Source organism: Sphaerodactylus townsendi, linkage group LG09, assembly GCF_021028975.2.
Source record: "Sphaerodactylus townsendi isolate TG3544 linkage group LG09, MPM_Stown_v2.3, whole genome shotgun sequence".
Lineage (NCBI taxonomy): Eukaryota > Metazoa > Chordata > Lepidosauria > Squamata > Sphaerodactylidae > Sphaerodactylus > Sphaerodactylus townsendi.
The window spans coordinates 85,242,800-85,269,888 of NC_059433.1; the positions used below are offsets into that span (position 1 = coordinate 85,242,800).

At 42.3% G+C, this 27,089-nt stretch overlaps 1 protein-coding gene across 3 annotated transcripts; it reads right to left on the reverse strand.

The window, feature by feature from the left end:
- Positions 1–142: 142 nt before the first annotated feature.
- ATP6V1C1 (ATPase H+ transporting V1 subunit C1) lies at positions 143–26,237 on the reverse strand. 3 transcript variants are annotated; one of them, XM_048507871.1, is made up of 14 exons: positions 26,083–26,231; positions 25,443–25,518; positions 19,130–19,309; positions 15,385–15,452; positions 14,724–14,809; positions 13,832–13,926; positions 9,905–9,996; positions 9,276–9,374; positions 8,274–8,342; positions 7,389–7,481; positions 6,620–6,713; positions 5,216–5,313; positions 3,014–3,140; positions 143–1,714 (listed from the first exon to the last, which is right to left on the reverse strand). In XM_048507871.1, exons 3-14 carry the CDS (start codon positions 19,259–19,261, stop codon positions 1,619–1,621), a joined length of 1,149 nt encoding a protein of 382 aa, XP_048363828.1. In that variant the 5' UTR covers positions 19,262–19,309; positions 25,443–25,518; positions 26,083–26,231; the 3' UTR covers positions 143–1,618. The 3 variants fall into 3 exon arrangements, with proteins under 3 accessions (XP_048363828.1, XP_048363827.1, XP_048363826.1); XM_048507870.1 differs by lacking the exon at positions 25,443–25,518 and adding an exon at positions 19,984–20,020 and having other exon boundaries at positions 26,083–26,228; XM_048507869.1 differs by lacking the exon at positions 25,443–25,518 and having other exon boundaries at positions 26,083–26,237.
- Positions 26,238–27,089: the final 852 nt, after the last annotated feature.

The window sequence follows — 27,089 nt, forward strand, 5'->3', positions numbered from 1 at the left end:
TGGGGTATAAATGAAATAAAATAGATTTTAGTCCCAATTGAAAGCCTGGGCAGGGGTCTCCCAGCACACAAAGGGAGGGACAAGTGTCATTCACATAGCACCAAACCATGGTCTGCATTAATCAAGACTTTGTGTAAATGCGTATCTTTAAAATAACTTTATTTCTTAAAATGTAATCACAATACGAGGTAAGAGCCGCAGCAACAAATCTGACCTTTGAATTATGGAAACTTAAGGATGCGGGTGTAACATTTTACAAGTTTCCAAGTCACCAAGTGCTACATTTTTCTCACATATTACTACTTGCAACTAAGCTACGTGTTAACATCAGCCCTTCGCAATTACCTTTGATTACAGCACAAGGGAGAAAAGATACAGCATGGCAAACTGTAGACACTACTGGACTAATCAGTTGAAATTAGTTTGGTTTTTGGCATTCCTACATTGCTATTGTTATGCTAACACAGTGCTGTTAGTACAGAAACTCCCTTTGAAGTTTATCATAGTTCATCCATAGTGTGTAGCATCACAGGCATCGTTCTTTTAAGAGTGGATCTAGGGTACCCTCTAGTGTCCAGAAACAAAAATTAGTTAGAAAAGTTAAAAATTAAACTACTCATTCGAGCGAACAGCCTTGAGTAACATACTTAATAGTCTATCTCTGATACACTCAACTATAAGAATGAAACAGAATGCTTTAAAAGTGCGTGGTGGAATTAAAAAAACATTCTTAAAGGTCATCATCTGACTAGTCATTTGCTTGGCCAAAGTGAAGGTCATCCCGGTGACTTCTGCAGTTTATGACTTCACTTCTTTTTAGCCACTGATTTTTGAACGGATGGTTGGTTTCTTTATAAAAAAATATATGCCCACCTTTCTCCTGAGCATCTCAAGATCCAAAGCAGATACTTAGATTGTGACTCACACATCACTCTGGCTTCACTAATGACCAACCTGAACCTGATGAACCAGGTACTTGAGACAGGCAATCATTTCACCATTTAAAACAGGCAGTGTAACTTGTCACTTAGGTATATTACAGTGAGACAGGCATGCAGTACAGTTGCACAGGTGCTTTTATTTTCTCCTGTGAGTTGTTCCAGTGCTTAACGTATTGTAAATTTAAACCATCTAGAAACTACAGACTGAACATCAATCTCCACATATATTACATCACAATTCAATAACAATGTTTACAGCTTTATATATCTATGAAACACAGTGAACAAAATGGCATAAGTTCTCCCCTCCCCCCCCCCTGTTTTTATTTGTAAACAAGGTCTTCATAGAGGATGGTCAATGGAATTGATGCAGACCACTGTATGAAAGAGGAATGATCTTTTTTAAACTACTCTTTTTAAATAAATGACTATTTATAAATACACTCTGATTCTCTCAATATACATTTACAGACCTGATCAATTAAAAGCAATACTATATCTCTCTTTTTGAAAAGAAAAATATCAAGAGATGGACCACGATGGAGAGAGTTCTCCTATGCAAGAGGGTGGAAGAAGCAAGCACAGGTTTATGAGAAAGTTAGAAGCACTGCCGTTCTTCAGCCTCATTTCTGCTTGTACACCAACACCACAAAAGGTTTGCCAGGATCAGACACCATTTACTTGAACTCGAGCAAGTTACAGTCTATCTTGTAATACACGTAGGGGTAGTATTCCTGCTGGCTGAGATTCAAGCCTGGAATATCCATAGTTGCCTGCAAAGATAAGAGTTGGGATGAGTGAATCTAAATGTAAACCTTTCTGTCCCAAGAAGAATGATGGCTGATGTATGTGTACTCTGAAAAAGAAAGTACAATACACTGCATCTCAGATTCAAAGAGAAATCTAAATTTCAGCCTTTGGGGAGATCTACAGTTCAGTTTGTATTCAGGCCTCAAAGGCATGAAAAGAGCCTTTGAGAATAGCACCTCTACTCCCCACAGGGCAGACAGCCTAAGCTAACAGCATAGAACGTTCTTTCATCCCCACTGACTTATCAGTTAGGTAGATGTGGAACTGAAGAATTCCCCTCTCCCAGTGGACTATAAAGAGTATTGTCAAAGGCTTTCACGACCGGAATCACTAGGACAGTGGTGGCGAACCTTTGGCACTCCAGATGTTATGGACTACAATTCCCATCAGCCCCTGCCAGCATGGCCAATTGGCAAAGCACGGCCAATTGGCAAAGCACGGCCAATTGCCAAAGGTTCGCCACCACGGCACTAGGATGTCGTAGGTGTTCCAGGCTGTATGGCCGTGTTCCAGTAGATGCCAGCCACAGATGCAGGCAAAACGGTCCATTGGTCACTTACCATGCTCTCCCTGCTGAGGCAGGAAAAATACTGGGGTCTAAGATGGAGGACCAACCCTTCCACAGGAAGTAGAAAATCAAACTTCCTGCCTCCCTGAAGAAGAGTTGGGAAATCACCCATCCAAGATACCTGGAGTCGCCTCCAAAAGAACATCAGGAGAGAATACTACTGGAACACAGCCATACAGCCCGGAAAACCCAAACATCCCACTATAAAGAGGCTGCAGCCAATTGGAGCTCATGGGGTCCAGTAGCTGAGTTCAGCTTTACAGACAGTTGATGGCCCCTCCCTCTCTGCATACACTGAGAACACATGCAGGGCACCATCCAGGATTCCTGTGCGTTCAACCGCTGCACAACTAGAGAAACTATTGGTTCTTTCCATGGGTGAGTTTGCATGTGGCAAATTTCTCCTGCAGAATTTCCGTTACCCAGCCATTAAAAAAAGTCAAGCTTCCTTTCCCCCTACTTCTGGTAGAGCTGCTCCCCAAAGGGACAAAAAAAAATTGCCCATTCTGTTCCCGGTACTATATATGGGGTCATTTCTTGTGACATGATTATGAACTTTGTTCCTGTTTGTTCCTATCCACATATTGGAAGATGGGGCTGGAGACAAAATGCTCATTGATTTCAGTACAATCCAATCCATGTCATCCAAAAACTTGGGTGGCCCCTGAATACCACACAGACACAAGTTACTCACATCAATGATAGCAGCTGCACTGCTGTCAAGGTGCTTGTACAAGTCATACAAAACCTCTCTCAATTTCTTCATCATTTTCTTATTTGGTTGAAGCAGCATTGCCTGGAAGTTGACTGGCAAGCCATACCTAGAAGGTAAAACGTTTTAAACTTTTGTCTTAAAATCTAGTAGCTCTTTTCTCAATGTCAAAATTGATTTGGGGAGAAAAGAAACTGACAAGAGAGGTCATCTTTTACTGCTGTTTTTTATTTTACCAGAAAATAATTTCTTTTATTTTGGATGGGGTTTTTTTATTGCTGCTCTTGAATCTATTTTTTTGCTTTGACAAATAATTGTGACAAAACTGCCACAGTACGTTTTCCTTTGAGGCCCTTTACCATGTTTCGGTACCTCTATCTCTTGGGCCTGTAAAATTATTTCCCATGGGATTTCTTTTTCTCTTATGGTTGTGTTTTTGTGGCTTTGTTTTCAATGGTCCTGCTTTGTTATCTTGGCTGTAAGCCACTTCAAGTAGATTTCTGGAAAGGCAATATACATTTTCTAAACTAACTTCAGTGAACAAACTACTACTAGGCCTTTCAGATCAGCCACTTTTTAATGGAAAAGGTTTTCTAACCTGTATGGCAGTAAAAAGGTAGAGAGAAACCACCATGTAAGATTCACACATCCAGCACTCATCTGTCGAAGTACTGCAACACTACGCTTATAGTTCCACTGCGGAGTGCAAACTTATTGCCACATGGTCAGCTCCTAAGAAGCTGTGGGGTGATTCCCTTCCATTCAGCAGACATTCTTCCACTTGGTAGCCTTTAAATGCTTACATGCTATACATATTATGTTAGAAATCACCTACTAAAGGAAGTGCTGCAAAGGTGAAAAAGTTTAGAGAACTGTGGAACCACTTCAGCATATTGACATTAGAGAAGTGACAGTTTCTTGGAGTCTAGTGTTCAGAGTGTTGGACGAGGGCCTGGAAACATTAACTGGCATCCCTCCTCTCCCATGAAAGCTTGCTGTGTGGTTTTGGGTCACTTCATTATGGAATGTAAGGGCAGATTACATTCCATAGTGAAGTTAGAAGGAGATACATTTGGAGTAACTTCCTAAAAAGATCTCCTCCATCAACAATTTGATTTGGCTGTCTGAGGAAGGGGAGAAGTTCCCCAAAAGCGTGAAATCTAACCGTGAACCATGTTCACGTTTATCCCAATTTGTGCACGTGTGGAATTTCTTCGAATGGTATACTTATTGCCAAGTCTACTTGATGAGCCACCTTTGTTAGAGCAAAGCCAATGGTGAAATGACTCTCTAATTTCATTGTTTGCTCCAACTATTTGCCTACCCACTTGAGAACATTATTGACCAGCGACAATATGTCACTGTTTTGGATCTATAACATAATCAGTCTCTTAGTTGAGGATACTGGGACAATAATTGAAGATTTCTGGCAATTTTGGCAAGATCCCCAGGGGATTCCGGGAGAACTGGACAAAGCATTAACTTGTGTTATGTATATGCTATGTTTATTTAATTGCTGTAAGAGAGGTATCATCTGTATGAGAGCTTGTAGGTATGAGTGTGGTGTGTGAATGAATGATATTTTTATATTTGATGTAATATTTTTCATATTTTTACACTATTAAACGTTAGCACTTTGGTATATTGAGGCTTGCTAAGCAGGGTGCTAGCCCTTTTGTTTATTGGTTTTGGGTTACTCACACATTCTCAGCATAACCTACCTCGTAAGATTGTTCTGAAGATAAAAAGGAGGAGAGGAAAATGGGCCCCCATTGGGGGAAAAGGTGAAGTGAATCATGGTGGAAATCGTGATACTTTCTAAGAACTCACTAGTGATATGTCCTGTGGGCGGGAGGGGGTCCAACAACTGCAACCTTGACCCTTTAATGTAGGCCACTGGTGTCTTTACAGGTATCAACATATGAAGATTTAGTCCACAAATGACAAAGCTGTTCTTTTTAGTGTGCTTGTTTTATGAATTGCGATCTTTCTCTTATTCACATAAACAAGATTTAAGAAGTTCTTTACTAAAATACTCATTTAGTTCACAGAATCCTGGTGTCTGTCCATACACACCTCATCTCAGTTCTTCAAACAGTACAGATGCAAAAGGTTCACTGAACTAAGATTGCAGAACCCTTTCAAGTTGCTGGAGGAAAAGTACAATAATTTGTTTATTCATACCTGAGAACTGATTCAACAAAGACTCTTAGTGCTTTCACATGAATCCACGCAATGAAAGCTTCACTGAAATTCACTTTCAGCCACCGGACAAGAGGACCCTGTATTTGAGTAACAAAAACAAGACATTTTAGGAACTGAAGACTCTGCTGTATTAGAGTGTTTTGCACACAGAAGTACATCTACATCTGCCCTTTGGAGTAGGTCAAATTATGTTACAAGATCTATTACTGAATCTTTTTTTTGCTGTGAAACTAAGCTCTTAAGCATCATGGGATTCTTCAGTTGAAATGCAGATAAAACGTAACAAAATGCATTGTAATGACACAAAGCTTAATTTTGTTAAAGGCAAATTCTCTGCAGACTTGGGGCAGAAGGCAGAAGGCCAACAGCATATTCAGGACCCCGGATATGATAAAATAGAGACTGAAGTCCCTCTGAACGTTCTGTGCAGAAACATTCCAGGCATTTCTACAGCAAGACCCTCCATGAGGCACATCTTGCATGGAGGTAACAGAGATGGCCCAGTGTGCCCCATACTGGCTGTGGAGACACTCCTTCCGCACTCCACTGACCTGTGTTATAAGTATTGCCTTTGTGATGATGTTTCCCTTTGGACTTAGGCTCAGGTATCACACCCCCTTTCCCAGCAGGCAATAGGGAAGGGGAGGGTGCCCGGCATCTGGACATGGCCCACCCACCCTAGTGGAGGGAAAGAGAGGGGGAGGGGCCCCGACATCTGGGCATGGCCCACCCTAGTGAAGGGAGGGGAAGTGGAGGGAGGGGGAGGGGTGGCATGCAAGGGAGGGAGGGGAGTAGCAGTGGCAGTAGGTGATTACCTCATATGTAAAAGGCACCCCAGGGGAGCAAGGGGCAGGGGCACATTGCCATGCAGAGGGACAACCCTGAGATCCCATCAGAGGGGACAGGAAAGGATTTGCAAGCCCATTGCTTCACAGGCTGCCATCTCTACAAAAGTATTCGGGATCTGACATGTTCTAATGTTTAATGTAATGTAAAACTGCATTTTACTAGAAAGTGCAGCCCAAACTCTAGTCCACATAACGGGGACACCTTTCATACTGGGGTGTTGTGTGGTTTCTGGGCTGTATGGCCGTGTTCCAGTAGCATTTTCTCGTGACCACTAGAATGCTACTAGAACACGGCCATACAGCCCGGAAACCATACAACACGCCAGTGATTCCGGCCATGAAAGCCTTCAACAATACATCTGTCATACTGTTAAAATCATCATTATCCTACCTCTTCAGTTAATTCAGTGTTTCTTATATCTAAAGAAATTAAGACATGTCAACAGTCTTTTTACTCATATGCATACAATACATACAAAAAGAGAGACTGATGCGGGGGAAGGACTACCAATAAGAGAGATTTCATTTAACTTACAAACTGTTTTTTCTTGTCAGTAGACAGTCTGTTCATCTCTTCTTTGTCTGCCTTCAGTTCTTCTTCATTGTATTGAAAGTCACGGACCATAAATCTGCATATGAAGAGCAACAGACAATGGGAGATCACTGTAGAACAGGGGTAGGGAACCTGCGGCTCGAGAGCCGCATGCGGCTCTTCTGCCCTTGCACTGCGGCTCCACGAGCCAAGCTGCCAGCTTCATCCTTGCCTGCCCTGCAGGCAGCAGGGCGGGCACACCAACTGCCCGCGGATGGCTGGGCTGTGCCATGGGCTTCCCCTCTCGCCCGCCCCGTTGGAGCGGGGCGGGCACTTTCCCGGTGGCCGGCAAGGCCGAGCCGCCGGCTTCATCCTTGCCCGCCCTGCAGGCAGCAGGGCAGGCGCACCAATTGCCCGTGGCCGGCTGGGCAGTGCCGCAGGCTTCCCCTCTCGCCCACCCCGTTCGAGCGGGGTGGGTGCTTTCCCGGCGGCCGGCAAGGCCAAGCCGCTGGCCCCATCCTTGCCTGCCCTGCAGGCAGCAGGGCGGGCGCATCCATGCGCTTCTCAGAATGAGTGGAGTAAAAGGTAAAAAACCCCAATATATACAGTGTTATCTTTATTTTAAATGTCAAAAATTATTTGCGGCTCCAAGTGTTTTCTTTTCCCATGGAAAATGGGTCCAAATGGCTCTTTGAGTGTTAAAGGTTTCCTACCCCTGCTGTAGAACTACCATTAAATAGAAAAGAAACCCAAACTAGATGAGACCACTTACTTGTATTCCCTGGCTTTTTGTCTGAATTCATCCACTACCTTCCTGAACAAGGTGATGCTACAGAGATAACTATCCTGGTCCTCAGAAAGAACACTAGAAAGAGAAGGGGGGGGGGATACAAGAGATCACATGCCAAAAGCAACAACCCAAATTAAGGTGCTGTGTTTAAAAAAAAAAAGGCAAAACTATAGCCCATAATGTATAACGTACAGATTTGGTTTAATGCAGGGGTGTCCAACTCTGGCGCTTCAGATGTTCATGAACAATTGGTCATACCAGCAGGGACTGATGGGAATTATAGTCCATGAACATCTGAAGCGCTAGAGTTGGACACCTCTGGTTTAGCTATTCACAAGCTGTACCACACTGAATTTCTGTGCTAGGCAGACAATGTGCCCACTGGAGAGTGAGTAACTGAAGCTCACCTTTGCCATCCTTAGCAGAACAATGAGTGAGATCACATTTCACTTGTAAGGGGAGGCCCTTTGAAGCTAAGCTACATTAAAATCTAAATGACTAAATTAAAATGCCCTTTCTAAAAAGGCTCTATAACCAATTCAATTTGCAGAACCATTGGGAGTTTTCAGGAGTTCTGTTGATTTTAGTACTTTGTTAAAAGTGAAAAGGAAAGAAAACATTTCCTAAACAAACAGAAGGATGGAGAGACAGATATTGTAGGAGGAACTGCAGACTGCTGTTCAGAGACAAATCATTTTTAAAAGACAACGAATCCAGCTAGAGGACTGCAGACCCCAGGAGTTTTTGATGCTCTTCAGCAGCTACTGCCACAGGAGGAGGAGATTTAGATTGGAGCTGCAGGGGTTAGCCCTCCTTCCCTGCTATTTCCTGGATTAAAACAAGGGCTAAAAAATTGAAATAACTTACTTGCTGGATCGTGGGACAATCATATCTGTCAAAGTTTCATACTGCTTAACCCAGTCATTATAATTAGACCTAAAATGAGAAGTAAAAGTTACTCGTAACCACACACACATATACATGGACTACCCAACTGTTTTCACCAGCGTCTGCGCTAGTGTCCTCAAGAAAGACGACTTTGGGATCCAAAGAACTCTCCATCTTGTGAATGCCCAGATGCCTTCCACTTATACAAGCAGGAGGCTGGATCCAATTCTTGGTCATTCATATATTAATTTAGTATTTTGTCTTTTGTTGAAAAGTTGCTACTGAGCTCTTAGAGAGGGCAAGATACACCCTGAATTCATTATCTCAAAAATTCTACTGTTTTAAACAAGAATTTATTTCTGCTCCACTATCTTGTAATGCCCTTTAGTTTTATACACATGCATCGCCATCTGAACATTTTGTTCACAACTTTCAAAGAACAATGCAAAGAGAGCTTAGCATCCTACCAGCCATTCACAGGGAACACAGCGCTATTTGTTTTGATTACAAGATTACACAAGAAACCATTTGTAGCTTACAGGCAGTCTCTAAGGTTAGGCAGGGGTACAGAGCAGTGCTTAAGAGAGATAAATGGAGTAATAAGACTTATTTATTTATTTCGATTTGATAAACCGCCCTACCCCCAAAGGGCTCAAATTCATAAGCTAACACCTAAGGAATATATTGGTTTGCTCTAGCATATTTAATGTCAGAGAGGACACACACACACACAGCTTAGAAAAATTTCCCTTCTAGGAAACAGCACTTTTTAAAATGGAAAATATTAAACAACCAGCTCCAAAATATTTTTGTTGAAATTCTGATCCACTGTAGATCAAGCAGTAGCTCACAGTGACTGTAGATTCTCACATTTAACACATCGGTTACAACAACTGAATCATCTGGTGACATCTTTCTATTATGTTAAGGTTGTTTGCATTCAAGGTTCAGTAAAGTTCCTTCTCCAAGAAAATGACTTACTTTGGTACAACCACTAACAATGTAATCAAATATTCAGAATCAAGTACAAAGTCGTCTTTCTTCACAATTTCAGCAAGACTTCTTGTTAGCAAACTTCCCCTATCAAAAAAACAGAACAAGAGGTGAGTAAACAAAATCTTTGAATAGTAACTACCCAAAAGTTTAATTCAAGTTTTCAAACAGGGTCTTACAGTAATCTATGTAGAATAGCATTCATGTGTTTTGGATGGAGTTACACTTCCCTCAAGGTTCAGGTCTGTGGTTTGGGGATGCTCTTGGATCCAACTTTGTTCTGTATGGCCAAGTAGCAGCGGTGACTAGACGTTCCTGATATCTGTTTAGGCTGGTATACCAAATACAACCCTTCCTGGAGAAGTCTAGTATAGCTAAATTGCTCATATCTGATAGCAGACAGACAAAATGATTGGAACATGAAGCTTTTAAGAACTTCAACCAATTCAAAATGCAGCTGCCCAATTACTATTTGGGGCAGACCCTTCCATCATATCACACCAATTCTAATTCAGTGGCACTAGGTTCCAGTCTGCTTCTGGGCCCAATTCAGAGTCGTGGCTTTAACTTAGAGAATCCTAAATTTCTTGAGTCAAGAAGAGAGCAGGACAACTCACGCATTCTTCCGTTCCAAGTTCTGAAGGTTGCCTTTCAAGCTGTTGTATGCTGACGCCCTTGCCTTCAGATCATTGTCAATCTGAGTCACTCCCTTAAGAAAGAATATTCAAAAACAGAAAAACAGCAAATGTTTTCTGTATAGTCACAAGCTAGACATGTATTGCTTTGGGAGAAGTTTCACAGTTAAACATGTACTGCTTTGGCAGAGATTTTTACAATTAGAAGCTACAATGATTTCCTCACAAATCAGTTTAACAACGAAGGCCTGGATGCAAACTCTGCTTGTAAGATGAACCTCTTGCACCTGCTCCCTCCCCAAAAGCAGCTTCTGAGACTGAGGGCATCTTGGGAACAGTATGGGATATAGCACCAAGCTACAGCAGTCTCTACATACATCTTGTGCGAGTAGAAATACCTTATGCTTGCTCAGTGGTATTGTTGGATCTATTCTATTTACAAATGACATTTAAGCAGCTTTGTTTATTTACGCTGTTACTCTATGTTGTGGTTTATGTCCGCCCCCCCCCCCCCCCCCCAATGATAAGAGGAACTCTGGAAGTTCAAAGGTGCCTTGATCAATATGTTCTTAGTGCATTTAGGGAGTCAAGCTACACCCTGGAACACTCCTTATCAGTTCTTGCTCTGATCCAGACATCATATTTTAATGTGCAAACAGATACATTCCCCCTCATTCTGGGCACCTTGAGACCAAGAATTCTTGGGAGTGTCCCTCTCATACCTCTGATCTCTCAGGGGTACACTCTTTACTGGTCTCAATGGGGAAGCAGCAGTCTCACAACACCTCTACAAACTGGAAATAACTGCTCTGCAGATTTTCCCCACTGGCAAGCCAGGGTGCGGTAGGGGAAATAAAAGAAAATATAAAATGACATAATTTTCTCGTAAGACTACTGTGCAGTACAAATGTGGTAGTTATTGCCACAGTTAGTGTGGGTGGGCTGGTGTGAGGAGTGGAATTATCTGGAAGATAAGAGAATTTTCACACTCCTTAAATTTGAAAGGAACCAAACAGCAGGGAACCAGAAGTTCACAATATTGGAAAGTACCTTTAGGGAGCAATTCTGGCTGCATTAGTTTACTGGCTTAGAACATTTGGGGGAATAGGAGAATTCCTTCTCGCAGGGGGAAGATGGAAATTAATGTCTCAGCTTAGTTTAAAGACAGCTTAGCTTCATCTAAGTCGCCCCTGATGTAAAAAATTTACAGCCAGGATTTTCAAGAGGCTAGTGGGCATGGGTAACTTTGATATGTGGCCATGTGTAATCTAGGCAGAACAATAGATGGGTTAGCTGAAAATACAGATAATGAAATTTACTGAAGTGTATCAGAAGGTCTATGCAGAAACTTTCACTGCTTCAATATTGCTAGATAAAAGTGAATTACAGAGGATTACAGATTTGTACAATATATTTAGGAAATGGTTATCATGTAAGTAGATACTGCATCCTCCAAGGCTTACTGGATGAGGTTTGTTACATATTAATGGAAGCTAAAAGTAGAGACTGGCGTCATAAAAACTAGTAGGGGCAAGATTTATTGATTCAGCTGTCTGTCTCAGTAGATCTCTCTCTCTAGACTTTCTCAAAAACTGTTACTAGATGTGAAATGCAAGTTGGAAAAATTAAGGAGCTTCATAAATGATTTATATTGAAACTTTTAAAAAAAGACCATAGAATCATAGAGTTGGAAGAGACCACAAGGGCCATGAAGTCCAACCCCCTGTAATGCAGGAACACACAAAAGATGTTCAAGACTGAAGATGAACCTTTTGTGGCAAAATGGGAAACTTCATGATTACATCTGTATGTACAGTAGAAATGTACAGAGATTCAAGTTTACTGGAAAGAGTATACATAAAGAAATGGTCGGCACCTTCATACTACAGGGGTATATATAAGAGGATCAGCAAAGGCAATGCGTAAACACCTAACTGACCTCAGCAATAATTTTTATCAATTCCTTCAGAAGCAAAAATATTTCTTTCCAAATTGTTGTTAAAGAAATATGGGTTGGAACCCCCAGATCCATTCCATTAGAAAGAACCTCTTGTGTCAGCTTACAAAGATAGAGGGAAATGACATGGCTAGCAAAACATATTCATAGGATCCAACTCATTGTTTTTAACATATCTGCTTACCCAGAAGGATGAATCACTTTGTAATGTATTCTGCAACCTAAATCGGATTTTGGTAGGAAGATGGATTTTTGGAGTTCTCAAATCCAGAAATTAACAAATGCTAGACACAAGGTTAATTAGAAAACAAGTATATTCTTTTAGCGTTGCAAAATTCCTTTTTTAAAAAGGGGACTCTGAGAACTATCACTGTGAACTACATACGTTAGGAAAAAACATAATGAACAGACCTATACAGGGCACCGTATGGAGACCTTTCTAGTTGGCAGAGGAAAACAAGTAGAGAGGAAAGATTGTGGCACGACATGAGGGACGTGGTCTGGCTCACTGCTGGCTAATTGCAGATCAATAAAACGCTCTGTTAAAAAAGCATTCTTGGGGAATATGGGATTGCCAGTTAAATATGTCAATTTACACAGCTTTTACTCAGCTGTAGCCCAGTGAGAGAGGCCAGTTACAAGGCCTACATCCACCCCTCCCCCATATACATACACACATACATACACACAGTGGTGGGATTCAAATAATTTAACAACTGGTTGTTTACAAGCACCATTTTAACAACCAGTTCTGCCGAAGTGATGCGAACCTGCTGAATCCCACCACCGCATACAAACACACAACAAGGAGTGGTACAGAACAAGTCACTCATTGCAAAATCACAAGCTGTACCCAAACAAAACAGATCGTATGTTCATTATCAATATCTATTCAATTTCAGTATCACAGATATATGTTCCATATATAACATACTGTGACACAGACATTTTATTTGAATAGATATTGATAATGAACATTAGGTCTGTTTTGTTTGGGTACAGTTTGTGATTTTGTACAGTTACTAGGCAATATCTACCTGAGTCACACAGACCAGTGCCTGGCATGACAGTTAACTACACTTTCCAGTAATCCAATTAACAAAGCAACTACAATACTCTATGCAAATATTTAACTGTCAATATGCGTTCACAGGCTAAATGGCCAGTGTAAGAGGCTAGTTTAAACAGCAAAAACAAATTATTACACTTGGGTGCTGTGTGGTTTCCGGGCTGTATGGCCGTGTTCTAGCAGCATTCTCTCCTGACGTTTCGCCTGCGTCTGTGGCTGGCATCTTCAGAGGATCTGATGTTGGGAAAGCAAGTGGAGTATATATCTGTTGGAGTGTCCAGGGTGGGTGGGGAAACCTTGTCTGTGAGTAACAAAGGCGGCAACCAGGTCAATAGTTTGTTACTCACAGACAAGGTTTCCCCACCCACCCTGGACACTCCAACAGATATATACTCCACTTGCTTTCCCAACATCAGATCCTCTGAAGATGCCAGCCACAGACGCAGGCGAAAGGTCAGGAGAGAATGCTGCTAGAACACGGCCATACAGCCCGGAAACCACACAGCACCCAAGTGATTCCGGCCGTGAAAGCCTTCGACAATACAAATTATTACACTATTTTCCATCATTATTAGCCTGTGCCCTAGCCTTTCCCTTGCACTGCTACATAACCACAACAAAGTAAAACTGGTGCCTAATGGGAGGAAACATGGGAAAGAATACACATGTGCACACATATCCCATCATATGAAAAGCATCGTCTTCCATTAGGAAAAGGGTATATGATTTGTTTCTACAGTCCCTCAGTTAACATGCTGCAATTGAAAGGGCTGTAGAAGAAGCCTCCTTTAACCACTTCATGGGGCAGAACCTCTGCTACTCATAGTAAAGCTTGTCAGTTTCATCAAGGATGAGGATACAGTCTTAAATAATGTTATTTTACCTTAGCAATTATTTCTGAAATATTCTTCAATGACTGCTTGATTGGATACTTGGCCATGTCCCACTGGAATCTAGTTATGTAGGTTACCAACTCAACTAAAACAACAAAAAAGGAGATTCAGCATTAGTTCTGGTAACATAAGCCATGGCCTTCATTACATTACTTGTAGATCATGGAAACATGCCCAGGAAAGTTCCAAACATTTTATCGACCAATTAGATTTTTATTATTTTTAAAGGGGCTATACCAAAAATAAGACGTAAAGAAGTAAGTGGAATAGGAACATTAAAGAAGTTGACTGGGACAAAACCTCAGGGGACATGATCATGCTTTATTACAGTCAACTGTACTTACTATCTAAGTAAACTGAGTTATGTATTTCAAGAACCTTATTATAGTAAACAAGCCTGAAGATTTTGCTCCAAGCATAGACAGGACATTATTCTGACTGTATGTGTAACCTAAAAGTGAATTACAAGCAAGGCAATGATAGGAGCATCATATCAAGAGGAAATATAACCTTTTCTCAAGAAAAAAACCCAATGGGGTGCTGTGTGGTTTCCGGGCTGTATGGCCGTGTTCTAGCAGCATTCTCTCCTGACATTTCGCCTGCATCTGTGGCTGGCATCTTCAGAGATCCTCTGAAGATGCCAGCCACAGATGCAGGCGAAACGTCAGGAGAGAAAACACGGCCATACAGCCCGGAAACCACACAGCACCCCAGTGATTCCGGCCATGAAAGCCTTCGACAATACAAAAACCCCAATTTTTGCCTGGTTGGAATTCTTGCTAGTATTTCTGTTCCTAAGTTATTGACAGTAACAACAGGAAAGCATTTACTGCTTCTACAGACTACATTCGAAAACATCCCACCCAGAATGCTGATACTTACCGCCATTGGCAAGAAGATTTTCTTGAACTTTATCTTTACTGTCTTCCAGCACATCAGCCATATACTGGGCCACCTTCTTCACAGTACTGAAGGCCAGGAAAGAGACAAAGTTAAGATTACAAAATTTAACCCATTTTTATCTGTCTTCCTCTAGGGGTGACAATCTATATCACAACACCTTGAATTCTGCCTGTCAGTCTTACAGAATTCAATGTAGATTGTTTTTCTTGTTTACCCTCCAAAAGGCAATTTCAGAAATTCCTTGGGTTTTATATCAGGACCTATCCTTTGCCCTAAGGGGCAAAAATGACTTTCGCTTAAGGCTGGACATGGTGTATAGTTTTTGCCACATTTAATCAGTTCATTCAACTTTAGTACTACATCCAACATTCTGTCAACATCTAAATATCTACCTGATTAAGCACTGAATTAACTAGAAAAGCTTTTTAGGGCTTTTTATGGGCTGAAGAAAATGATAGTGTGTTCAGTATTCAAAATTACAGAACAAGCATTTCCATTAGAAAAACTGCATTAAACTATCATTACACTAACACTGCATTAAACTAACACTAGAGACCATTAGCTAACAACATCTAGGCCTGCATATTATGACCTAACTGAATGCACGTTCATTACAGATACTAATAGAAGAAGAAGTTACCCTTCCACAAACGAATCCAGTTTAGCCAGTTCATCTGACAAACCAACTAAAACATCAAGGGTGCCGACCTAAAGAGAACAAGAATTATTTTAGAAAGTATGAACAGAATAATAAAGTGAAATTTCTAAATTAACAGCCTCATCTATACATATTTATTCAGAAGAAAACAGACCACAGTGAAGTTTACTTCCCAGCAACCGTTCACAGGATTACAGCCAAACAAATTATCCATTAGAATAAGATCTATAATTCTGACGCAGTGTAAACATAATTGTTTTACCTACAATTCATCAGAAACTTGGGATACTTAACACATTAAGTAATTAGACAGTCCACCACAAGTAAGTCACATACACTCTATAACTTAGTGATGTCCCACCAGCATGTACACACAGCAAAAGAAGGAAAAAAATTGACTTTCTGGTGACACATTTTGGGATTCATCATGAAAATACACAGGTAAACACATGCCACATGTGACCCACAATGTGTGAAGTGACCCTCACAAAAGAAAGAAAGAAAGAAAGAAAGAAAGAAAGAAAGAAAGAAAGAAAGAAAGAAAGAAAGAAAGAAAGAAAGAAAGAAAGAAAGAAAGAGTTGGATTTATATCCCCCCTTTCTCTGCTGTAAGGAGACTCAAAGGGGCTTACAAACTCCTTTCCCTTCCCCCCCTCACAGCAAACACCCTGTGAGGTAGGTGGGGCTGAGAGAGCTCAGAAGAACTGTGACTAACCCAAGGTCACCCACTGGTGTGTGTGGGATTGTACAGGCTAATCTGAATTCCCCAGATAAGCCTCCACAGCTCAAGCAGCAGAGGAGGAATCAAACCCGGTTCCTCCAGATTAGAGTGCACCTGCTCATAACCACTACATCACTGCCAAATATAGTTCACATGAATTGAAATACAGATGCACAGCAATGATGGGGGGCACCCATCTGACAGTGACAGAGTGTAGCACATGCTTCAGCGCCTGCACTAAAAAAACAACCAGAGTTAAAATCTTTCCCAAGTTATTCATCTTTCATACAGGCAGGTTGACAGATTAGAGGAATTCAGCATGACACTTCACTGGGATGGGAGCTTGTCAAACTCATCAAGATGTCACTCATCTCTTACTAGGTAAGAGGAAGAAGAAAGTATCTGCCTTTGGTGTAATGAACACTTGCTTTCTAAAATCACATACCTGATCGAAACTGACAGGAAGTTCCTGAAGCTATACTCAATAAAATCAAATCTGCATTTTTTTTAAACAGAGGAGCAACTCCAATCAAGTACCAATTCTGCTCCTCATAAATTTTGACAGCTGCCAACAACACTGATAAATCTTATCGCACTGAATCTTCATCTGATTCCCCATCAGGAAAACACAGAGCTGGATGTGCCACATAAGAGATGCAACTTTCAAATATGGTTTCTCACAGTCTGGCATCAGTTTATAACAGGTGCCAACTTTTTTTTTTAAAGGTACGAATTTAAAAATCAACTGTAAACACAATAATTACGCAGTCTCAGAAGACGTTATAGGTTAACAGTCTCAACCATTCTAAGATTACAGAATTTAAGGGGGAAATGCAACAAGAAAAGCATTCCCCAAAAAAGGCATTTTTTAAACCTGTGCAACTTTAAAGAATACAAAATCATAGCTACTATTTCATAGGATCCTCTCATTGCTAGTTCTGCGTCACTGATCTAACTCAAAGACTGAACTACTACCTATTTATGATAAAACTGTACACGTAAACCAGATTTTTCCTGTTTCCTCCTTTTATCCTTTAATTTGAACTCCAGCTTGCTAGAATTCATGCCAGAATTTGTTTTTTTCTGTTGGAGGTCAATCCAAAAATCATGTCAAACAAAGCTCATGTTTCCTGAGCACAATGAAGTACCATTTTATCTAAGCAACCATAAACAGTTTTGCACAGCTCCTGAACTTGTATGTTTGCAGTTTCCAAACTCTTAGAAATCCTTCCAAACTCTTAGAAATTCAGCAGCAGACCAGTTAGATTTCACTTTACTCCTCTCTCTCTCTTTCTCTCTCTCTCTGCAACCTGGCCCCAAGACAAAATAGAAGGTAAATAGACATAAATAAAGAACTCCTCCCAAAGACTATATTTGAATGTAGTCAGTCAAACGATTCAGTCACTGCCTTTATTTACTACATCCTTATCATGACAAAAAGGATGTAAATAGCCAAGACCTTTGCACAATGTAACTTCTGTCTTGAAATTACTGGCTTAATTAATACTGGCTTAGGAGGCATGACCAATAGTTTTTGTTTTGTTTCAACTGGAGGGCTAAGCTTATGCGAGAAGAAGAGCTGGTTTGAGCTGTCCCCTCTGGTCGTATAGCGTCAATTTCCAGTAACCAAATGGCAACAAATTGTTAATGGTGAAGTTATCATTCCTTTAGAAGCATCTCTATATGGAACCATGAGGGTGTTGAAATTAACAATACTGCTTTTACTTGTTATGGCATTGATGAACACTGTTTGCCAGATGCTGGAAAATAAATCCAGCCTCACAGAGAAATGATAAGTAAAGGATGCAAAGAGAAACATAACAGCTTAGCATGTCTACATAAATGTACCAAACAGATCAGAAGTGTCCAACTCTGGCGCTTCAGATGTTCATGGACTACAATTCCCATCAGTCCCTGCTGGCATGGCCAATTGGGAATTGTAGTCCATGAACATCTGAAGCGCCAGAGTTGGACACCCCTGAAATAGATAATGGATAGGATCCAGCACAATAGTTCCCCAGTTGTAAGGTTTTCTGCTTGTGGGGTACATTCTGCTCTTCCATGTCAGCTCAAATGCCCCTGAAATCTTGCTCCTGGGGGAGAGGGGACTTCCAAGAACAGGATTTGGGAGGGGGCTTGGGTGATTGTGGGACAGGGGACAGCAAAGGTGGAAGTCCTTATATCTATAGTGATGCTGCTCTTGATCCAATCCAACACCTTTAGCACTTCATTCACTCCAAGGAAATTGCACTCATGGAAATATTATTTAACTATGACTTGAGAAAGGCAGACTATAAATGTTGCAAAAAATGAACAAAACTGTGGCAAGATCAGAATCCCCATATTGCCCTACAAGGCCCTTCCGTTCGTCGGAGGGGAACCTCCTGGTGATCCCGGCCCGAGGGATATCTGGCTGGCTTCGATGAGAGTCAGGGCTTTTACGGCCCTGGGTCTGACCTTGTGGAACAAACTGCCTGGTGATGTCAGGGCCCTGGGGAAGTATGTCAATTCCACAGAGCCTGCAAGACATGGTTCTTTCACCAGGCCTTTTCCAACTAGCCAGCCGGTGATTGTAACATCTTTCAGTCTCCGGGGGGAGGGGGAAGAAGGAAGGGTGGACGGTGGGAAGGATAAATGATTGCCATCTATCTTAGTGTTGTTTAAATTTTTGAATTTGAAATCTTAAATCTTAAATTATTGTTAGGATTTATATTTTAATGTTTATTGTTATGAAATGTTTAATATAAGTTGTAACCTGGCCAGAGCCCTCCAGGGATGGTGTGGGATATAAATCCAACTGAAGCCGATGGATAGCTTCAGTTTGTGACATTGAAAAGAAAAATTTGGACTGCACAGTTTCAACAGGTACTTTCAATTACATGCTTTACTGCAGAGATTCAAAGTACCAATATCATAGTCTTTAGCAGAAGAAGTGTACTTTGCACTGTTCCACTAGGTTTAGGGTGCAAAGCAAAATGTTTTGAATGGATGAAAAATGCTGACATACCTTTAAATCTGGAATATTAAACTTTGCATTGGTGGAGAGGTTGGCAGTTTTAGTAGTTGCAAGATTCAGCTTCTCCCATGTCTGTTGACATGTCTTCTCCCCAGGAGCAGAAATAAGCCAGAACTCTGTCATTTTGTCACTTTATCTTGACACTGATCACTTTGGAAAACACAGGTGAACCTAAAACAAAAAGGAACATATTTAGCAACAAAATAAGACCCATTCAAAATACACAACTTATAACGTGGTACTACATGGTTGGAATTTGGAGAGTAGGGGGAAAGAAAATCAGTGCTACCCCCTGCTTTTGCTAATGACTCTTGAAAGATCTGCAGAGATCAGAAAACCCTTCTCTGCCAGCCAGACACACAAGCACCTCCACACTTGAAGAACTTGTTGCAATCTTTTATTCAGCCTGATATATGAAGGGGAAGTTAGAGGCGGGGGGGGGGGGGCAATCTTGCACGCCTTGCAAGATTGTGCCCACTCTCCCCCCACCTCTCCTGTTCCAGTCCAAAAGGGCTCAGACAGGAGAGGTGGAGGCCGGCTGGGGACTGGAGACAGAGAGGGCGGAGGGCTAAAATGCACCCCTACATGACCCAGGCGAATGGAGCCTGGGTCATCTGTCCCCTCTGGCCACCCGAGATACGCCATTGTAAAGCTTACACAGATGGACATCAATGAATTGAAGTGCCTTAAATGTTCTTACATTGCATTCTAGCCACATGGAACATGTTTATAGCCACTAGGCTTACCTTACCCTTAGGCTACTGGAAATTGAATGTGTGATTGCACAGTTCATAATTAGCTGGCTTATATGAAATCATGTACTTAGGGGAGTTGAAAATCCATACCCTTCACTCTGTATCCCTTGTTGTAGCAAGCCACTAGTTGAAATATAAAGACCAACAAAAGCAATTAGCCGATAGCTTAAAATAAAAAAATGCCTTGAAAAACAGATACCAATATAAAAGGCTAGAAAAGTACAGGCAGATTTTGAAGAGCAACATTAGGAAACTAAAACACTGTGATAATTCTGTAGGACTTACTACCAAGTAAACTGCCTCAGGATCATTCTGAACAAATGTATGCATGCAGCAGCAAAGATAAGAACATAAGAACATAAGAACTAGCCTGCTGGATCAGACCAGAGTCCATCTAGTCCAGCATTCTGCTACTCACAGTGGCCCACCAGGTGCCTTTGGGAGCTCACATGCAGGATGTGAAAGCAATGGCCTTCTGCTGCTGCTGCTCCTGAGCACCTGGTCTGCTAAGGCATTTGCAATCTGAGATCAAGGAGGATCAAGATTGGTAGTCATAGATTGACTTCTCCTCCATAAATCTGTCCAAGCCCTTTTTAAAGCTATCCAGGTTAGATGTGAGTGTGAATCAGTGATAAAAGACATTCGAATTAAACTTAATCACAAGGTCGAATGACATCAAATCCTTAACATATCATTTTCAATTCCTTGCCTTCCCAAGAGCATAAAGCTCAATTCAGATCTAATGACTGCTTTCTGTGAAGCTGAAGAGTTCCACATTTGGACAGCAGCTTTCAACTATTAAATGCTCATGGGTTGAACAATCTGAACCAAAACCTCCAATTACCTCATGAGAAGTAACTACAAAAAGTCAGGTGCACCATCTGAACTCAAAATACCAACAAGCCCTTCTGGTTTCTTATTGTATGTCTTAAAACTTGTTTCAGACTTTCACCTTTAAATAACCAAAGCAATCAAAACCAGAAAACGATAAATAAAAATAAGGGAAGATAAAAATAAGGGTAGGGAGCCAGTAAAGCTGTAACCATCACCACCTCAACCACAGGCATAGTGGGACATCTCTGTTTTACAGGCCCCGTAGAACTGAACCACATCCTGCAAAATCTCAGATGATAGAGTGTTGCACCAGGCCAGGACCAGAGCTGAGAAAGTCTCTGGTTCTGGTTGAAGGCAGCTGGACACTTCCAGAGCCAAAGACCACTAAGTTATTATGCTGTTTGGCTTATTTAGATGAAAGTTTAATGTATGAAAGCACCAAATGTTTCTTCCAGGTATGCCTTAAGACACAATGGACCAGCTGAGATGGACTGCACTTTCTCCACAGGGAACTCCTGATTAGGGCTTCTTCTTCTTTTTTGGCTATCAAGTCACAGTGACTGATGGCGACCCCTGGTGCAGTTTTCAAGGCAAGAGAGGTTCTGAGGTGGTTTGCCATTGCCTGCCTCCATGTCATGACCCTGGTATTCCTTGGAGGTCTCCCATCCAAATACTAGCCAGGTTGGCCCAGCTTAACTTCTGAGATCTGACGTGATCAGGCGAGCCTGGGCTACAGTCCTATATCAATTCACTGGAGGTACATCCTGCTCCTTCCCAGAGGCTCCAAGAGGGGTAAACAAAAGTATTAAAAATTAACACTGAGAATGAAAGAGCACAAATGCATATAAAATGGTCTTTCTCTTGCCTCTTATAGGTAAGAAAGGAGGAACAGTTCTATGGACGCTCTGGACAGTTCTCACCTCTTCACAGTTCTTTTGTAGAAAGGAACAAAACAGCTGTTCTTCCTAACTGACCACTGCTGATGGTGGGAATGATTTCCTTAGAACCTGATCCTCCCTATAGGTTGGATCCAGCCAGCTTTTTTGCTCAGCTTCACCCATTTACTCCCTTACAGGCCCCATCCCCCAAGGTTTCTGTTCATGCAAGGTCCCGTAACCTTTTTTTGGATGGTCAAAAAGTACCCCTCCCCCCTTCTCCTTTCCATCAGTGGCAAAGATGGTTGGCTCCAACACTACTCCTTCCCTCGCATCAGCAACTATATTTTTAATCTTGCTGATTTGAACAAAATCAAAGCACTCATTTCCAGCTACTGTCCTCCTCACTAGCCACCCCCATGCTTTTTCTTCTTGAAGTCTGACTTCTGACCCATCCTAAACGGCAAGTAGGCGGCAGCTGAATGGTACAGCACTCTAGCTCTTAGCAATGCCTTGATGTTCCTCCCAACCACTAAACACAGCTTTCTTTTCCACTTACTCAAGGAGCAAGCCACAACACTGAAAGTGGGTTTGTGTGTGTGCATAAGAAGCACATGAAGGTCAGAACGAGGGCATCACCAAACAAACAGAGATGAAAAGGAACAGCAAAACTGATGGAAATACAACCTAAAAGCAAATTAAAACTGCTATGTTGTTACTGAGAAGATGGTACATGAGGGTAGTATTATATTTTGAGTTTCTTAATTCCATTCTTAATTCCAACACTTTCCATTCTGTATAATGTACAGTTAAAACCAATCTTCCAAGGTCCATATCAAAGATCTTGATTCTTCATCAACCTGTACATAAACTCACCTAACTTAGGTATGATCCCAACAACACTAGATGCTTAATAGTGGATGTAGCACATGCCTTTTCTTTTAATGACAGAATAAAGTTTTCCCACAATAAACAAAATATTGTCATTAGTTCATAACAGGGGTCTGCAACCTGCGGCTCTCCAGATGTCCATGGACTACAACTTCCATCAGCCCCTGCCAGCATGGCCAATTGGCCATGCTGGTAGGGCCTGATGGGAGTTGTAGTCCATGAACATCTGGAGAGCCGCAGGTTGCAGACTGCTGGTGCATAATATTTGTGTTTAGGATCCTAAAATGCATGTCTTAAGAGTAATGAAACAGAGCTGGGGAATTGTTCTATATCTGTACTAGTAGTAAAGCCCATTTCAAACTACAATAAAATGGGTTTTAGACAGGGACATGGGAGAGTGAGGGTGGGATACTGGGTGGGCTGGTGGCAGGTTTTCTTGCCTCACCTGGCGCTTCTCCTTGTGCTTCTCCCATCCCCCTACCCCACTCACTCCAGGGTCGCTCTGGTGCTCTGCTGCCGTTCTGTGCTGCCATGTCAGGCCTCACAAGTGGTATGCTGCAGCCAGGATAGGAGTCAGGAGGCCAGGGCTCCAGACAGGAGGACTGGGTTGATTTTTGGGGCAGGGGGAGAGTGTGTAGGGGAATGGGGAGGCAAGTGGGCGGCTTGGTGTTGCTTCTCCACTGGGCTGGGATTGGTTTTGGGGGCAGGTGGCTGGGGGACCAGGGAAGGTGGTATCGGGGCCAGTGGAGCAGAAGGAAGCAAGGAGATCGTGTAGGTTTTGAGGGTGGGGAATGAGGAGGGTGGCCTTGGGCCTGGCGGAGCAGCAGGTGGCAAGGCACTACTGCTCTTCCAGGCCAGGATGGTTTGTGGGGGTGGTAGGCAGGTGGGGAGGGGAGCAGGAGGGTTGTTGTGGGTGAGGAGAGTGACTGCAGGCCTAGTGGAAAGGTCAGCTTCCTGGCACCCTGGCAGGGCTTGCTGTTGGGTCAGGGGAAGGTGGGCGGGAGTGTGACTGAAATGCAAGGGATGGCCCTCCCACCAATGACCCTCCCACCATCATCACAAGCGGGCAATTGGTGGCCACTTTGAGAATTATACACAGTAACATGACTAACAGAAACTCAACTTCCCCATTATTCATTCCTGCACATGATGTTGTAGAATATTTAAGCTACTTCTCATACTACTGGGTCAATTGTGAAACCTGAAATTTCACACATTGCTTTTAATATCTTCTTTAAAACTAATTAAGCCTCATTTGGCAGAGAACTTTCACAACATCAAAGTCAGTAGCAAATGTCTAGGATATAATTTAATGAAATGCTGAAGCATAGTTTTAATAAGACCTTACTAAACCAAAAATATACACACAAATCACAATCCTCTCATATGATTTTCCTTGATCAGCAAAGCACAGCTCAAGAGAGACCAGCTAACACTGAACATGCAGAAATCATGACTGCTTTCAGAAAAGACAAGACTTTTTAGCAGCCTGTCTATAATTTCTCAGTTTAACTTTCTGAATGACATCAACTTTCCCAGGTATGTTATTTGTTTTTCATCAGATAGAGCAGTTACGGGAACTATTACTTTAACTTCACTGTTACATGGTGTAGAAGAAGCCGATCCAGAATGTGGAAGTACTATGGCCAATTTCAGATGTAAACCATAAGCTTTGTATACAATGTGGAAGTCAAAACCCCAAAAATTCATATACTACACGGCAGAGCATTAAAACAAGCAACATACAGAAAATATGTCGATTTGAAACAAAAACTTACAGCCACTGAATTGTCATAAAAACTTTTAAAAGTCTCTGGAACTATATATGTTTTTCAAAGCACAAGGATTGTACACGTAAGGAAAAGAGAGACTTGTTACGTCCCATAAATCACACCCACCATCACTATTTCCAGAATTTCCATGAGAAAAGTAGACTATAAAGTAAGCAAACAAAACTAGTATTGTATTGTTGAAGGCTTTCATGGCAGGATTCAGCTGGTTCTGGTGGGTTTGTGTGTAACAGACTTCCCTCTGTGATACACCTCTGAAGATGCCAGCCACAGATGCAGGCGAAACGTTAGGAACAAGATCCACCAGACCATGGCCACACAGCCCGGAAAACCCACCAGAACCAAAACTAGTATTTTTAAAAGAAAAAGCTGCTCAAGGATGCAGGGACGTGCTGGCTTTTTCTATCTACACTGACTTATTTCTAGCAACGGCATCTTTTCATTTTCTTTAAGCAGAATACAGCATCTAAACCAGGAGTCTGCAACCTGCGGCTCTCCAAATGTTCATGGACTACAAATCCCATCAGCCCCTGCCAGCATGGCCAACAGGAAGATATGCATATTGCGCAGGGCCAAGGAGGTTGCTTAACATTAAAGGGTTGTTCTATGGCCATAAGGCATAAAAACAGATGCTTCAGATTTGGGTATTTATATATGTAGCTAGCAGATATGTTATAAAAATAAGAATGCTCTGTCTGGAATGCTATGTGTTATAAACCTGTTTTATACCTCTGATCCTCCCTGGGCTGCAGTGGGAATGAATTCTCCCTTCCCCCTAGCCATGCAGCCACAGCACAGGCCTATCGGTTGCAGAATTACAGAATGACTTTACCAAGGAGTGGTTGTTCATCTTCCCTAAGAACAGGCGGACCTTTTCTGTGAACATTTTTGCAATTAATTTCATAAGGAGAGTATTACTTTGCTGGAAAATTGAACAGCGGTGTCTTTTTTGCCTTGACATCCATTTTTGGATAAGCTGTCTTGAGCCGTGTGTGATGGGATATATAAGCATTTTAATTAAAAATTGTGGTGGCATCCAATAAGCCAGCACAACACAGTGCCAGACTAGGAACTGGGAGACACAGGTTCAAATCCCTCCTCTGCCATGAAAACTCATTAGGTGACCTTGGGCCAATCACTTTGTCTCAATCTATCCTACCTTACAGTGCGGCTGTTGTAGCGGGAACATAATGCAGGAAGGGGAGAATGATATTCTAAGCCACCATGAGTCCTCACTGGGGAAAAAAGGAAGGCACAAATATTATCGGGGCTAATAGCAAATTAAAGGATAGCAATTCCTGCTATAGAGCATCTCTCCCTATTGGTATCAGAAGCTCCAGCGCTCAAAGAACTTTCTATGAACTCCCTCAGCTGGAGAAAATAATAAAGCAGAAACAAAACGTCAGGTCAGGAAGAAAGAACACGAGAAGATTTTTTTAGTAGAATGATTATGCAGCCAAAACGAAGAGCGAGGAATTGCAGTAATTGCATGGTGCTAGGCGACCGCTCCCCAGCACCCAGGTATTGCGAATAATAAGGCACCGGGACAAAGTGGAGCCCCATCGCTTTGCCTGCACAGTATCAATGGGGAGACGGAGACGCCAGCATTAGCATAACCGGGGAGGGGGAGAATGCCCCCCCAGGCCTCCCCCTCGGTAAGGAGAATCAGAGGTCAGGGCTGAGGAAAGACGGAAACCTCCATCCGTTTCCCCTTTTCTCCTTTCCCGGGCGAAGCACCCGCGGGCACTCGGAGGCATCAGTGGCCCAGCCTCACCGGGCACCCCCCGCCGCACTCTTACCGGCGACTCTGACGAGAGGGGGAAGGAGAAGAAGCGCAGGCACGACACGAGGCCCACGCCAAAAAGGCTCTTCCCCGTCACTGCGCCCCCATTCCCTTCGCGGTGACAGCAACGCCCGCCAGTGAGTCACGTGACGGCCGAAGAAAGGCGGAGAATGCGTCAGCTGACCATCCACTTCCTCGTTCTACTCGGGTACCCGGATAGGAGGGGCGGATTTAGCAGTTGGCCGGGGCTTTGAGGGTTAGGAAGGAGAGAAAAGAGGACCGCGGCGATTGGCAGAGCCGGGGACATGGGTAGTTCTCCGCGCTGGGCGCTTGAGGCGCTGTTGAGCCTCTTTCTCCAGTCCAATTCAACGTCTTCGTTGCTTGCAGTCTGGGGAAGATGTTTATGGTCTGATGATGGGACAGGTGGGAAAAACTGATCAGTGCAGGCACATTTCCTTAGAGCGAGTCGTCTTCATCGGTACTAGTTGGCTGGGATATAATCTGAGTTATTTTAGTTCTTTTGCACGATTGTTTAGGAGAGCCTGCGTGGTGTAGTGGTTTAGAGGGTTGGACTAATAGTTGGGAGACCCAGGTTCAAATCACCACTCATGGCTTCTTGGGTGACTTTGACCAGTCATACTACCTCAATTTAACCTACCTCGCTGGGCTGTTACGAGGATAAAATGGAAGACAAATTATGTCAGCTCCTTTGGATCGTCACTAGGGAGCAAGGTTGGGTATAAATGAATTAAATAAGCATTGGGGTGTTGTGTGGTTTCTGGGCTGTATGGCCGTGTTCTAGTCGCGTTTTCTTCTGACGTTTGGCTGGCATCTTCAATCTGTTGATTGTATTCTAATTTATTATAAAAATGTTTTAACTCAGGAAAAGCCAGTATACACATTTTGGGGAAAGATTTGGAGTTTGCCTCTTAAGAACATAAGATTTTGTTTTTAAATAAAAGTATTTTAGCTATTACATCAAGCTGCCTTGAAACATGAAAATGGTGTGGCATAAGCATTTAT